This window comes from Brachyhypopomus gauderio, unplaced genomic scaffold (assembly GCF_052324685.1).
Source record: "Brachyhypopomus gauderio isolate BG-103 unplaced genomic scaffold, BGAUD_0.2 sc72, whole genome shotgun sequence".
NCBI lineage: Eukaryota > Metazoa > Chordata > Actinopteri > Gymnotiformes > Hypopomidae > Brachyhypopomus > Brachyhypopomus gauderio.
The window spans coordinates 1530359-1546127 of record NW_027506893.1 but is presented as its reverse complement, the minus strand read 5'-3'; the positions used below and the strand labels follow the sequence as shown (position 1 = coordinate 1546127).

The following is a 15769-nucleotide window of genomic DNA, read 5'->3' as shown; positions in this document are numbered from 1 at the left end:
TATTTTTTTAAGTGAGGAAATGTCCCAGTTTTTAAATGACCTTCCTTGGACTATCATTTGTTATTGGAGTTTTTGTTGTTGACTTTTACTGAAAATAATTTTTAAGAAACCACCTGTAAATATCATGTTATTTTAGGATTGCGTGGTGGGCCTACGTTAAGTGAGTGCATGCCACAGTATATGTGCCGCACTTACACTGGATAACTTGGGGATCTTTACCTGGAAAAAAGCATCTAGATTTAGGACCAGCACCAAGAAATGATTATGGGCTTGTAAGGGATTTCAGTATAAACAGTATAAATCATACACACAGATTTTATATGACTCAGCTACTTACAGTAATCAGAAACAATAATCAGTTCCTTTCACTTTTTCTTTCATGGTATAAAACTCTGCCACAGCATCTCTGAAAACAGACCGTGACATTATTATCCTCATCACACAGGGCTACAGAGGCTCACAGGAAGGATTCTTCACTCGTTTGACGTAAGGAGATTTCTGTCTCATGATTGTATTTTGCTTAATGATTGAGCATGATGTGCTGGTATAGATTTTGTTGGTTTGAGTAACACACTGGAAGAACTAGTTACCAGAAATCTTTTTTTTTTTTTTGAATTTACAAGACAATGGAAAATATATTTTTAAGGGTATTATGAATCAGGATCTTAAGGTTTATCTGAAATCATAACAGAATATGTATATTTTGTAAAGTCAATACAAATAATTATCTTTTTATGTAAATTTTCCAGGACAGAATCGTTTTGTTGTTTTAGCAGAAGAAGCAAAATGGGCTCATCGGAATCCAAAACCGTGTCAACCTCAAACTCAAACTCAACCTCATCTAATTCAAAACCATGTCAACCTCAACCAAAACAAGGTCAACCTCCTCTGTTTTTACTGTGTGTGTGTGTGTGTGTGTGTGTGTGTGTGTGTGTGCACAGCAGTAAGGGAGGTGGCGTTTGAACTCCAGTTTCAGTATGTCACAGAATGCACCACAGTCATGAATGCTATTTTATTCTGTTAAACAGAGTTTGACAGTCCCTGGAGGCAGCTAGATTGGAAGTAAGTAGCACATATAATATTTTAAGATGGAAGTGTTGACAATTCAGCAATTGCATTTCACATTATTTATATTTGGCAAAGATATGAATACAACATATGCTGCAGCTAAGTGATAGGTTTTGTGTTTTTAACTTGTTTAGATGAAAGTTCAATAAAATGTTTCAGTTATTTTATATAATTTTGCTGTGTACTGTCAATATTAAGGTGACAGCTGTGTTTCTGCCTTTACTAGTCGAAGAGGTGAAATTGAGGCCCAGCTAAAAGACTTTCAGCTCAAAACTCCAAATGTCAGCCGTTTAAGAATCCTCCTATGTGGACAAATTGGAGCAGGGAAATCCAGCTTTATCAACTCAGTGGAGAGTGCCTTTGAACACCAAATTACTCTAAGAGCAGGAGAAGCATCATGTGCAGGAAAAAGTTTCACAAAAAAAGTGAGTACACTCTTCTAGCATTGGAGTATATTTGTCTAGCTTGAGTTGAATCATTGGAAAAATGACAACATTAAAATGAGGAGTGCATGGTGTTTACACGAGCAAGACTCATAAATTCAAGCATAAATTGAACAGGGTTAATGTGTTCAATGTTTACTACAGTACAGAACCTACACAATCAAAAATGGAAGCTCTGGAACTTTGCCGTTTGTCTTCAATGATGTCATGGGCTTAGAACAAGATGGAATTCTCATTGAAGATATCAACAGTGCAATGTTGGGTCATGTGAAAGAAGGATATGAGGTAGGATAGAGTGAAATGTGTTTGCACATTGTATAAAAAAAGAAAATTATGAAATTATGCTGTGATGTTCATAATATCAAAGTACATGATTATTGAATAGTGTTGACAGTATGGTTCGTCCCTCCCATGTAATTACCTTATAAATGCCTTCACCAGTTTAATCCCCAAACACCTCTGGCAGAGACAGATGATAACTACATCAACCACCCCAGTCTGGATGATAAAGTTCACTGTTTAGTAAGTGTTGTGTCAGGAAATGTCATCTCTCAAATGGATGAGAGTGTCATCAAGAAGATGAACACTGTGAGTGAGAGAGCCAATGACATTGGTGAGTAGTGTATTCCATTATCCTATTTTTCAATTGGGCCACTACAAATTTTGCAGTTTACTTCAACAAGTTAGCTGAATACTAGTCAGAGTAGAAATGAGTTGACCGGTTACAAACTAGATCATAGTTATGTTTTCTAACTGCGTCAAAGTTTCGGTTTTTCTTCAGCAAGTAGAGAGAGCTCTTGTGTATGAGTTTAGTCTTACTTTTCACAACCAAATTGCCACATGTTGTATTTAAGGGAAATGAAAAATGGTTTTGCATGCTGAACACTAAGCAGGTGTAACATAGGCAAGGAAGCAGGATGCTGAGATGAGAGCAAGCTAACGTGCTGTTATTAATAATGCTGTTGTATAACACATTCAAAACAGGAAGCAGGACAGTACGTGTCCTGCGAGGAATGTCAAAAATAAACAAACACTAAGGCTGACCACAAAACAGGAGGAAATGGGTCTCTCTTTATGTAGAACATAAGAATGATACACAAAATATGAACAGAGTTTGCTAACAAAACAGAACAATACTATAACAACCGGACTAAAGTACTTCAAAGACTACACAACATAAAAACAGAGACTTACATAAACTACATGAATAGAAACATGGGAAATAACCACACATGAGACTCTACTGAAACTAGCGAACACCACAAATGGAATGCAACATTCAACGATACGAAAAAAAAAACCCAACTAGACTAACAAACAGAAAACTGACCGTGCAAAACCAAAAACATGAAACATAACCTTGAAACATTCATTGACCAACAAACAAAACAAGCAACACAGACACTAAATACAGTATAATGAATGTAAACACGAAACAGCTGTAACACGGGAATAGGGGCATAGCTAGAAGAACCAAGGAAAAAACCAAAATAAAGTAAAAATAAATAAATAAATAAAATAAACAAAATAAAGACTGGCAAGTAGGGGTGACCTGCAATAGTTGCTGATTTGACTATTCGATTGGAGGACCCTAGTCGACAGGATAGTCAGCATCTGCCGAGATTATAATGGCTACTAAAAAAACTTCAAAAGTGTGGGAGTATTTTAAAAAAGATAAAGATGAATAAAACAAAGTAAAGTGCAAGTTGTTTCATCAACGTCTTTCATTTCACACAACAACCACCAACATGGCATATTGTTTAAAACGTGTAAGGCGGAAAAAAAAAAAAAAAACAGTTCAGCCATTTGTCGTGTGGTCTCATCTCGTCGCGGTGTGTCTCGGCAAGTAGGGCTATAAAATTTTGTTGTTGTTGTTTGCTTTTTAGACCCCGTTACTTGAACCTTTACTTATAATATTTTGCTGTTGTGTGGCAAATTGTTATATTTTCAGGCAGGCATATTTTATTTAAAATATTTTTGACATTTTGCACAGTACCTGTCTGACACTGCGCAATGACGGTTACTTTTGTTAATGTTCTCTAATGTTTCATTAAAAATAAATAAGTAAATGCATAAAAAAATAAAAGCTGAAAAGCCAACCTACCATGTTTATTCATTTATCTGAGTGTTTTAGGTTTTTCCTTTGAAGTGGAAAAAAGTCCTGAATGAGAATGGGATCCCGTTTAAGGTGCTCTAGAAAAAAACCCTGATTCGACTATTAGTCGACTAAAGAAAATCTGACTAATCAGATTCAACTATGAAAGCCTTAGTTAAAGACATCTCTACTGGCAAGGCATACAGAGGAGAAGTTACATGCGCTCGTGAACATGATGCACAGGTGAGGGCGGAGCTAGACAGACAGAGGGTTATGTTAATGGAAAGGTGATGTTTATATACAGTATATATCCCAATGAAAATAAATATATTGAATATTTTCATTCTGACATTGTACTATTACAATATTAAAAATGTTCAATTAAACTGGGCATTAAAACCTCAAAAGATGTTTAGACTGTGTAACGTATCAAGGGGGCAGGTGTGATGCAGTTGCAGGTTTTTGAATAATTTATTAAATGAAGGCAACAGACTAAATAGAGGAAAGTAAACAGGTATAGGGGAATATGGGCCAAAGAGAACATGCAACCAACTACACGGAGAAAACAGAAACACTAAGCTCAATCACAATCTAAACAGGACTGAAAGATCACAATCTAAACAGGACTGAAAGACCGAATGAACTAATTACTAAGGACTAATTACACTCAGGGCATTAAACACACTAACCTGGAAATACAAAACTAACGCTACAACTAAACATGAACATTTCTATAGGGAGGCAGACAGACAGGGAAGACAACGCATACATCAAATGTGAGAAAACTGAAATCATTAACTAGGATAGACAAGGGGAATACACATGACCGGAACCAACTAAATGAACCAAGGTAACTAAAATTGAGTTTAAGAGATCAGAGGACAAGATACTTGCAAAGAGCAATGTGGAGTAGAACATAAGGAATACAACATAGAACCAACCGGACCGGCGCACGGGAAAGGCAGGGGTGAAGAGCAGGGTAGATAACACGGAAGGAACAGAGCACAGGAATAAAGAAAACCTTACAAATACAATGACCAGCAATAAGGGATAAAACAAACAGGGGAGAGAAACGAGACACAGGTGTGAGCACTGAGGACAGGGGCGCGACAGACAGAAGGGAAACCAAGGAAACAAGAAAACAAGGCGGGGCTAGGGCAGATGACATGGGACTGGGGAGCAGTGTTAATTTCGTTGACGAATAATTTTTGTCAGTTTTCGTCAACGAACCTTTATTTCATGACGAAAACGAGACGATCACTAAATAAAAACTATACGAAGGGATAAAAACGATGACGAAATTAATGGTCATTTTCGTCAACGAATAAAAATGAGACGAAAATATTGGCCAGCGACAATATTCAATCAGATCTGATTTAGTTTTGTGAAAGGTAGGGATAAGTTAATAAGAGATCCAACAGTATACTTTAGCGTACACAGAGAGGCGGGACAAACCGGGTAACCGTCCAATCAGAACTAACGTCTTCACATCGCACATAACCCGGTAAGACCATACCAGCCTGTGAACTGTGGCCACTCATGAAATTTAACTCTAAGTTAACTTGACAATGTCAGCATGGAGAAACATGAGCGATATATGGACACATTTCTCCTTTTACTTTGAGAAAAATAAGACGGTGTGTAAACCGTGTGGGACGATGATGTCAGGAAAAATACGACAAATGAAAACGACATCTGCAGGCTATGGCATTGCTGTTTTTACGGCACCCAGTTTTGTATCGAATGTAATATGTATTGTTTATAACAAACTTTATATATTTTCAGTTAGAGCGGGCCTACTGGTCATCAATGTTTTGTTATTGTTATGCTCAATAACTAGGCCTGTGTTGAAAAAATAGATTTTCTGATTCAGAATCGATTCACATATGATGATCTGATAATCGATTCGTACATCCAAAGATCGGTTTTTTAGTGAACTTTTACCCCCGCCTCGTCACTGAATTCACGCAGGCGTGCTCGGTCTAACTAACTGTAAAAGCTGTCTAAGCGAAATCAGTGTTCGCAAGCGCGCGGTAAAAACAATCGCTGTTTTCATCGGTTTGTAGGAGGTTCTTCCCAGAGTTTTGGTAATATGACATAACTGAATGTTCGCTTTCTCTCATCCCGTTAGAAGAATTCGCATTTCGCGCATTTCGTTTCTTTTTTAGCCTGGTTAAATTTTAATTTCGCGTTTGGACCGTTCAAAAACATTGTGGGACTGTTCAAAAGATATTAATAGATACGTGGACCGTTACATTATATTCTTGTTTATTGTTTCCTGAAGTTTTATCCCAGTCTGTACAGATTAAGGTAGTTTTTTAAGGCTCCCAAACAACGTGTTGGTCCGATGAACCATGATAACGTTGGGCACGGACTAGCCACATGCTAAAACTAGCCAGGGTTGCCAGGTCCTACAAAAATATCCCGCACAAAGTCAGTGTAAAACCTGCCCTTCAGCAGCCTAAACTAGCCCAAAGCCCAAGGTTGATGGGGGGGGGGGGGGGGGGGGTGGCGAGTGTTTAAAATGGAGACAAATTAAGTATTATATCGCGATCGATTCTTTGTGTTGACTTGTAACTCCTGCGGTATCCCAACTCAAAAGTAGCCCAAAAAAACGCGACCCCAGAATTTTTACCCACGGCTGGATTTTCAAACAAGCCCAATTTGGCGTGAAAACCGCAAACCTGGCAACTATGGCCACATGCTAAAACTAGCACACATTTCTTGATCACAAGATTTAGGTTAATTGCATTAAAAAAATAGGGCCGATTTAAATGTGAATATCTTTGGACTGGCTCAATTGATCAAATTTGACAATTGAGGCATATTTTTCTTAGTTATATTGTGCTGCATCTAATAAAACTATTTTAAATGTGATTAAATAATTTTGAAAAAAATGTCCAAGTCCCTACAGTTTATCCAGTGTCAGTGACTATTTACAGTTAGTCCGTGTCACTGACCGTTTACCCAGTGTTTTTACAGTTTACAAAAGTTTAAAATGTTCTTGTAACGTTGGGCGCAAGGCGATGGACGAGACAGAATCCTTTGCACTTTCCAAATCGTTACGTTTATTACATTACATACCGAAGCGCAGACAGCGCACATAAAACACGTTTACATAGAACATGTGTGACTCAAACAACGACGAGCACAGGACACTGTGCGAACGCACATAAACCCCACGTGATGACGAGACGAGCCACAGGTGAGACGGATGACGGAAGACGCACCCGCACCCACGGAGATCCGCAGACGAGTAGATGCAGACAACGTTAACATGCCCAAAAGGGAGGGGTCGGGGTCTTCAACGTGACAGTTCTGTTCTTATATTCGCACTTTAAAGAAAAATACACGTTTACATTATATACTTTCAGTTTATTAAGTGTGAGCACTTTTAAAATAAAAATGCATTTGGTAGCAACAGCTTTTGGGTGAATTCTTAATTATTTCAATCATAATAATAATGCACTGGTTAGTGTCCCAGTAGGAGTCCACTGTTGCAGATATAGACACCTCAAAGATGTCCTCTGTTTAATGTCCTGGGTTACCTTTCTTGAAGGTAGATTTATGATTACCCTTTTCACCAGTCTTCCAGCCATCAGTAACTACCAGTAACTATTTGCTGATTAATATCGATATAATACTAGTTTTAACATGTTGCTTCTGTACAAAGTCAGGAAACAGCTCAAATACATTTTTAATAACACTAAACCCCGAATTGGATCGGATCGAATCGATTAGATCGGATTAAATCGAAATAAATCGATTCTTAATCTTCAGAATCGGAATCGGATCGATTCTTGGAATTTGAATCAATACCCAGCCCTATCAATAATTAGTCGACTAAAACTAGACTAAGACTAAAAACAAATCCAATGACTAAATTATGACTAAAACTAAATGACATTTTAGTCAAAAGACTAAGACTAAAACAAAAAAAAAAATTGCTGTCAAAATTAACACTGCTGGGGAGGAGGGCGGAGCTGGACGTAACAGACTGGTGCAAGATTACAAAACTCAATTTATTTCTCTGAAAATATAATGAATAGCTACATCTGACAAGGTAGGATTGGTAAAAAAACACTTCATTCATGGAAATTAATAATAATAATTTCAACTTTGTACAAACAAATAGTAGAAACAAAAAACAAGAACCAACCAAACAAACAAAAAAACCGAAGAAACCCCATAGAACGGACCTAGATTGGAGAAGTTGGGTGGAAAGGTTGAGTAAATCAGTGAGTTTTTAATTGATCTTTGAATGTATTGAGAGATGATGAGAGACGGAGAGAGAGGGGAAGAGAGTTCCAGAGTCGGGGCAGCCACACTGAAAGATTGACCACCCATAGTGTTTAATTTAAAAATTTGCATAATTTAAGTTTTAATATTTTATATAAGTTAGAAAATACTTAATAAAGCAGGTGTATTAACCCTATAAGAGCTGGGGATCCATTGGACAGTATAGTTTATCTAGCTGTGTTTAAACAATTTGGAAAAACGGGAAGACCCACGTTTGAAGCTCTTCATTCTAGGCAAAAAATTTGAATGAATAATGACATAATACATGACACATTCTGTACATGACAGGAATCCCACACCTGATTGTCATGACAAAAGTAGATGACGCCTGCCCACTGGTTAAGGAAGACTTGAAAAAGATCTACACAAGCAAGAAAATTAAAGAAAAGGTGAGCTTTCCAAGATGAACGTGTTTACTTTTGAGACCTGTGGTTTGAACGAGGCTGCAGTGTGCAAAATCTTCCTTCTATTTACCAAATAATATATTGTTATAGGTATGCTAATTAATTATTCTGAGGAATTGGTTGTCTGCACATAGCTCATTCTTGGTAATTTTGGACATCATAGAATAGTGACCTGGGGCCTCATGTACAAAGACTTGTGTGGATTTCTTACTAAAAATTGGTGTACGTACAAACCCAGAAAATGGCGTACGCATAAAAAAATCCGGATGTATCAAACTGTGCGTACGCCGGAATCCATGCACATTTCTTTTGTACATCCCAATCAAAGTGGAATTGAGCGCACACGGTGACACACCCCCTATAAATATGCAAATTCATTTAAATTTGCCCTGCACTGGAGAAGTTTGCTCTCTGATCTATCACAAACCATGTCTAAACGGGAAAAAAAGAGGAACTTCACCGAATGTGAAAGTAGAGACGCTCCTGAATGAGGTAGAGGTGTGGAAAAAATGTTTGTTTGGCACGTTGTGGCATTACGGCAAAGCGCAAAAGGTCTGAGTGGGACAGCGTGTGTGAATCTTTAAATGTTGTGGGGTCAGAATAATATAATGCACCTAAAAATATCAGTGATGCGCTCACTAGCATCAGCGACTCAATCAAATAATTGGTTAAAATTTGCGCTGCGCATTAATTTGTCCTGGCTCTGGGTTCACTGGGTGCTCCACCACCTCTAACAATGGCGCGGCATACCTGTGCGCAACATTGTGCAGGACCCCACATGCCCTCACAATACGACACACCTTCTCTGGCCGATACACGAGCATCCCCCGGTCCTGTCCAGCCAGCGCCACCGGCTTTCCAGCTGCCCAATCGCCCTCTCAACGACTGACCGGGTGCGAGAATGGAGAGAACTGTATCTCCGCTCCCGGTCAGTCTGTGAATTACAACGGGTCATCAGCCACGTCTTGAGCACGTAGTTTCCTAACAATTTAATTTAACAATTACCCATGTTTAAAATGAATTATTCTAAGCTGGAAATGTCAATTTGACCCTTTTCAAAGTTTGAAGATGTAGGAAAACTATTTAAAATAATTTTTTCAGTATGAAACTTCTTCTGCTAGGGATAATTAGTGTAATCAACATATTATATGAAAATAATTCATGTCAGTTATTTGCAACCACCCCCTGCATGTTTATATCACATAGATACTGTTCGGGTAAATTTGACCCTTTAAAAAAAAAATTATTTTTATTTTTTTTATGTGTGTGTGTGTATGTGTGTGTGTGTGTGTATGTGTATGTGTGTGTGTGTGTATGTGTGTGTGTACAATTGTGTTTGTGTGTGTGTTTGTGTGTGGTTGTGTGTGTTTGTGTGTGTGTTTGTGTGTGTGTTTGAGTGTGTGTTTGAGTGTGTGTGTGTGTTTGTGTGTGTGTGTATGAGAGTATGTGTTTGTGTATGTGTTTGTGTGTGTGTGTGTGTGTATGTGTGTATGAGAGTGTGTGTGTTTGTGTGTGTGTTTGAGTGTGTTTGTGTGCGTGTTTGTGTGTGTGTGTTTGAGTGTGTGTGTATGAGAGTGTGTGTTTGTGTATGTGTTTGTGTGTGTGTTTGTGTGTATGTGTATGTATATGTATGTGTGTATGAGTGTGTGTGTATAAGTGTATGAGAGTGTTGTGTGTGTTTGGTATTATAGTTTGAACATGGAAATTTTCACATTTTTATGAAAAACGATCCTAATTGAACCATTACCTGTTACAAGTAAGAAACACCATTGCACTAAATATTGATAGAATAATTAGTAATGTAGTTAGTAATTAAATATTCACACTGTTTGTTAGGATTTTTTTGGTTTCAGACATCTTTTGAACAATTAAACATGCACCAGGGTTAAAGTGACCCTAAACATCACGGCTGTTTTGCAAGGATGCACATAATAGGAGGGTTAAATTGTGTTGCTTACCAAGTAGCCACCCGTCACGCACTCTGCTAGCTTGTAATCTTATCCCAACCATGCAGTTTGTAAGGATGTACTAATCCATTGGGTTGATCCAGGCCAACGTGCCACTGCATTAGTAAGTTTTTACATCACAGATTATTTGCACGTTTATGGAATTAAAGTGCTTTCTATTCACATAAGCAAATTCTTCCTCAGATGGTGCCTTTATAGAAATGTGTGTGCAGTCGATCGCTCCAATTATATTAGGGTTGCATTATCGCTGCAAATTGTGCTTTAATGTTTGCCTGGTCAACCGCTTCATATGGGAACTTTATATAACTAGCTGACATGCAGATGATCCCATCCAAAACAGCTGGCATGGCCCGGCTCAAAGATGACTGGGATATCCCCGACTGGTCTGCCAGTTCTCTTTGAAACGAGCCAGTTGCCAGGAAGCCGAGCGTTGTCGGTGGCAATGCGCAACTCCTCGCGTTTCTCTCTCCAAAACTGGACCCAACTCAGCACAAGAGGACAGTTCTTGGAAATCTGAAACGGCTTATAAGCCAGTCATCATCATGGGCTAAAGAATCAATGGTCACGGAAAACGTGCTCTCGGCGAATTCGGCCATTAGCTATATCTTCCAGTAGTGCCAACGCTGCCATCTCCCAAGAACTCCAGTGCAACATTTAATGCATGTTTTTATAATCTAGGCTAAGTGGAAACACGTTGAATGATTATTTCAGTAAGGCAGTGAAATTGTCTGATTAATTTACTGTTTAATTTTCTGATTAATTTACTTTATTTTACCCAATAATTTTTACCCAAGGGCTTACTACAATGTGTGCGTGAAGGATATCTTAATAGTTGTAATTTCAATGCATCACCTGTAAGTGTCGCTAATTGACGAAAACACATTAGAAACATGCGTACGCCAGAGGTGAAGGTGTCGTAGGTGTAGGCACTTTCTCACATTCAAATCACATTTTGTACATCTGATCGTTTGCGTGAAACATAGCGTACGCAATATTTTTGTGCATACGCACAGTTCGTACATGAGGCCCCTGTTGTCTGGACAGCTGTATGTTGTCAGTAAAACTGAAGTATACACCCAGTCAGAAAAGAGGTGTACTAGAGCTATTGTAGACAATAAGTTTTCACCTGGAGATTTCTGTTTTGTAATTTTTAGGTATATTTATTCATGTTGATACATAGATTTCTCTCTCTCTCACGCACGTTCCCTATCTTTCAGATGGTTGAGTGTTCCAACAAAATTGAAGCTCCCCTGAAAAGCATCTTTCCTGTGAAGAACTACTCTGAGGAGTCTGACAACAATGACCTTGTGGATATTATAATTTTGTCAGCAGTCGAACATATTGTTAACGCTGCTTATAATTATGTTAGGCACTTATAACCAGGGCCAGTCCTCACATTTCTGGGCCTGGGCAAATACACACTCTTTGGGCCATTATCCCATCTCATCAAAATGTTTAAAACCAAAACAAACCCTACATCATTCAAGCACCTTGTTTGCATGGCTCATTAAACTCCTCTGTCTGAAACCTCAGTCTGATAATAGATTGAACTCAAAGTTCTGCTCACAGCTCTTTGCTTCAGCTCCTCTTCCAAAAATGGCTCATATTTACATTACAAATTAATTCTACATTAACCATTTCATGAGGGGAAATGATTTTAACTACATGACGGTTGTCATGGTGTGTCTGACAGCAGGCACAGAGAATGTCTTAAACAGAGTGTCACGTCCAGCTCTGCCCTCCTCCCTTGTCCTGCCAAGTTTCCCCGTTTCTTTGGTTTCCCTTCTGTCTGCCACGCCCTGTCCTCAGTGTTCCCACCTGTGTCTCGTTTACTTCCCTGGGTTTTGTGTATTTAGTTTCCCCTGCCTTGTCTACCCTCGTCGGTCATTGTACGTGAGTCTCCCCTTGCCTACCTGCTCTTTCGTGTTCTCGGTTCATAGATTATTCCTGTTTAATGTTCCTAGTTTTTCTCTATGTGCTTCTGTTAGTTCTGTTTTCAATCGGTTGCCCTTCTGCTCTGCTCTGCATTGTCTGTATTGTGTTCATTTCCCTGTAGCTTTCATTATTCTCTGGTAGTGTTTCTCTAGAGTCTAGTTTGTTAGACTGGTGTTCTACAACGTAGTGTTCAGTTATAGTTTTTCCCTTGTTATGTTTGGTTGTATTCTGGTTCAGTATTCGTCCGCCATCAGGTTTTTTTACTCTCCCTGTTTAGTCATCGCTCCCATCGTTGTTTAATGGTTCTCCCTTTTGCCCCTTTGTCGTACGTTGCTTTATGATCCCGTACCCGTATTCCCTATTTAGTTGTCTCGTATTCCTGTGTATCTATATTACCTTTTCCGTATTCAGTGTAGTCCCTGTCTGCCTTCTGTGTTGTAGTCTTGTGTTTTCTTTTTAATAAATATTCATCAACTTGTGTTTGTGTAACTCCTGCCTCCGACAAGCGTTGCAGGCGGGCGTAGAGGCCCGGGCGTTGCAGGCGGGTGTAGAGGCCTGGACATGGCTCCCCCCAAAAAATCTTTGGGGAAGCCCTTCAGAACACTCCCTGGATTGTGGAGTGATGGACCGGTCAGTAACTCCAGCGAACCTAGCCCGCATTAGTTCTGAGAACCCAGCCACAGTCCATGCTTCCTCATGATGGTTGGCCAAAATGATGTCTGCCCATTGCAAAGCTTTACCCCTCAGCAGGGGTAAACAGCACCAGCATGTTCTCTGGAGGTTTGGGGCAGGTAAGCAATTGGCTGTACATATTGCATTGCAAATAGTAACCATCTGCAGTTGCAGTTTCTCCATTATATTCCTCCGGGCGGCTGGCTAACGAGGGAAGAGCTATGGGATTACCCCTTGAGTCACACACGAGGAAAGACTGAAGATTTTCTAGCCTCGCACTGAAATATTCTTCTCTTTGGTCCTCCAGTGAATCAACTCGACACGACTCTGGCTGCGTCAAGTTTAGGTCGGTCATTCTGTAACGTTTGTCGGCGGCAGGAGTGAAACAAACGGAGAAAACAACAAATAGACATTGCGGAGCAGAAGGGTAATGGGAGAAAACATAAAATCACAATAGCAACTAGACACAAAACTAGGAACATGAAACAGGCAAATCTATAAACATGGAATTACGAAGGTTCAGGAAAGCAAGGGAGATTCAATGTTTTTAAGCCAACTGAATATGTTGAAGACAATTTGCTTAAGAAAAAAGTGTTTATATTGCAATTTCAATTATTTTTAATCTGTTAGAACTGTATGCTTTCCCCCCTCAAAATATGTCTAAAATCTAAAAATGTTATTCTGCTGTTGAGCCTCAAGAGGGGTAAAAGGGTCATGTTTGTCTCACGTTTTCAATTCCTGCCAAAGTCTGACGAAATCAGACTTCAAGTTGTAGGAAATATAGTCATCACTTTTATTTATTCACCTGCAATTGTTGATAAAAGCCAAAATTAAAATTTTTCTGAAGAATGGCAATACAAATATGTAATAGAGGTAAAAGGTATCGGTTTAAACAAGAACAGGACAAACAACAATAAAAGAGAATTTCTGGATAGTTTTCAGGAGCAGGCGAAGTTCATACCCAGGTAGGAAATTATTTTACTCAAAGTGCGGAGAACAACTTGTAAATATTAATAAATTAAAAACTACCACCTGTGATGCTGAGTGCGCGTCAAAAAAATGAGGCGCCACAGAACGAATAGTACACTTTAAACATTTATTTGATGTGATGCGCAGACAGCGCATGTAGAACATTCACACATTGAAACATGTATGACTAACAAAAACGAGCACAAGACGTTACATACGTGTTGGGCAACACGGTGGCTTGGTGGTTAGCACATTTGCCTCTCAGCACTGGGGTCTTGGGTTCAAGTCCCTATCTGAGTGGAGTTTCCATGTTCTCCCCGTGTCTGTGTGGGTTTTCTCCGGGATCTCCGGTTTCCTCCCACAGTCCAAAAACATGGAGGTTAGGTAAATTGGCAGTCAACAAATTCTCCCTGATTGTGTGTCTGTGTCTCTATGTTCAATAAAAAGTGGTGTGTGTGTGTGTGTGTGTGTGTGTGTGTGTGTGTGTGTGTGTGTGTGTGTGTGTGCTTGTATGCCCAGTGGTGGATGGTGCTCTGCCACTAGGGTCTGTCCTCTCTCCCCATTCAGTCCCCCAGGGGGCTGTGGATTCTGGTAGAGAGTACGCTGTGCGCAATTGGCTGCTGCTTCTCGCCTGTGTGTGTGTGATTGGTTGTCTGTGACTTGTACCTGTTAAATTGTGTTAAATTGTAAAGCGCCTTGGGAATTTGGAAAAGGCGCTATATAAATCGAACATTCATTCATTCACACACACACACACACACACACTTTATACATTTGAACTAACGAGCACCGCGTGAAACACGTTAGACTAATGACACGGGTGAACACACACAACCACACCCCCACATGTACATACACGGACGTGGACGTAAAAACGCACCCACAAGGAGAGGGGTCCGGGGCTGTAGCGTGACACCACCCAGTGGCATGCACAGACATTTTGGGGGGCAAGTGCTCGGGGGGGGGGTAAAGGGCACTTTTTAGCGCACGTGGAACACTTCATTATAAAAAAAAATTACAAGCACATGTTGAATGAAATTTGACTTTTGTCACATTCTCTAAACGTGAGTTTTCAATGGAGAAAAAGTCACGCATCCAACTGATATAATTCATATCCAATATACAGTCATGTCCTTCAGGTGACTTCTGTTTACCCTCCACTGTCTGCAGGCCTTGTTGCATATATTTTGCAATTAGTAAATCAATATAGGCCTACAATTAATACAGTAAAAGACCGTAAAGTAGGAGAAGGAGTTATAGGCTACTGAGTGTTGTCATTACATGAATGCAGATGGGCATTTTTCACAGGTAATGGGGAACTTCCCGTTTCTTCTTTCACAAATGAATGTAATTTATGTTGCCTAACAAAACCTATACAACAGAAGACGTTCAGCTTTACACATAGATTTGCAAACTCTACCTTAATTATTTGTATGTGGTCGTCCTCACGTTATCTATCATTGATTTGGGCTAGTGCGACTAGTTTATCAGGTGACCAGTCGGCTAAAAATGCTTAGTAGTTTAGTGTTGTATGAGACATTTTACAACACAAGAAAATGATTTCATGTTGGGCTTAGAGGGCAAACGGTACGATTGTACTTGATGTGTATGTGACCTGGCTGGTGGGGACGGGAGAAGAAGTCTATCTGTGAGCGTGTGTGCTGTGCTGAAGACGCTTCCTTCCACTCGCTGAACTGAACTGCTGCTGCAGCTCATCTGGTGTTAAAGGAAGAGAGAGGTCGGGTGTGTGTGAGGTGGTGGCTCATTTCAGGGCATTGTTTTTAATCGCTCAGGTTTTCAAAAGATCATTTCAAACCGACCTCAGTAAAATGGTAAAAAAAAAAAAAAAAAAACGAAGTTTCAAAAGGGCACTTTCGTTGATAAAGGGCAGAGTTGGTGGTGCTTTAGCACCACCTG

The 15769-nt window shown here is 39.5% G+C and overlaps 1 protein-coding gene across 1 annotated transcript; it reads left to right on the top strand.

Moving 5' to 3' along the window:
- The first annotated feature begins 397 nt into the window (after positions 1-397).
- LOC143491218 (interferon-induced protein 44-like) lies at positions 398-12690 on the top strand. Its single transcript, XM_076990036.1, has 8 exons — positions 398-486; positions 750-877; positions 1029-1062; positions 1295-1493; positions 1656-1796; positions 1953-2124; positions 8194-8294; positions 11494-12690. The coding sequence occupies exons 2-8, from the start codon at positions 787-789 to the stop codon at positions 11653-11655; spliced, it is 900 nt and encodes a 299-aa protein (XP_076846151.1). The 5' UTR covers positions 398-486; positions 750-786; the 3' UTR covers positions 11656-12690.
- The last annotated feature ends 3079 nt before the right edge of the window (positions 12691-15769 follow it).

Coding starts and splice junctions, on each gene's coding strand:
- LOC143491218 (XM_076990036.1), top strand. CDS start 787: ATGGGCTCATCGGAATCCAAAACCGTGTCAACCTCAAACTCAAACTCA. Junction 878..1,028: donor TCAACCTCAACCAAAACAAG/GTCAACCTCCTC, acceptor TCTGTTAAACAG/AGTTTGACAGTCCCTGGAGG. Junction 1,063..1,294: donor TGGAGGCAGCTAGATTGGAA/GTAAGTAGCACA, acceptor TGCCTTTACTAG/TCGAAGAGGTGAAATTGAGG.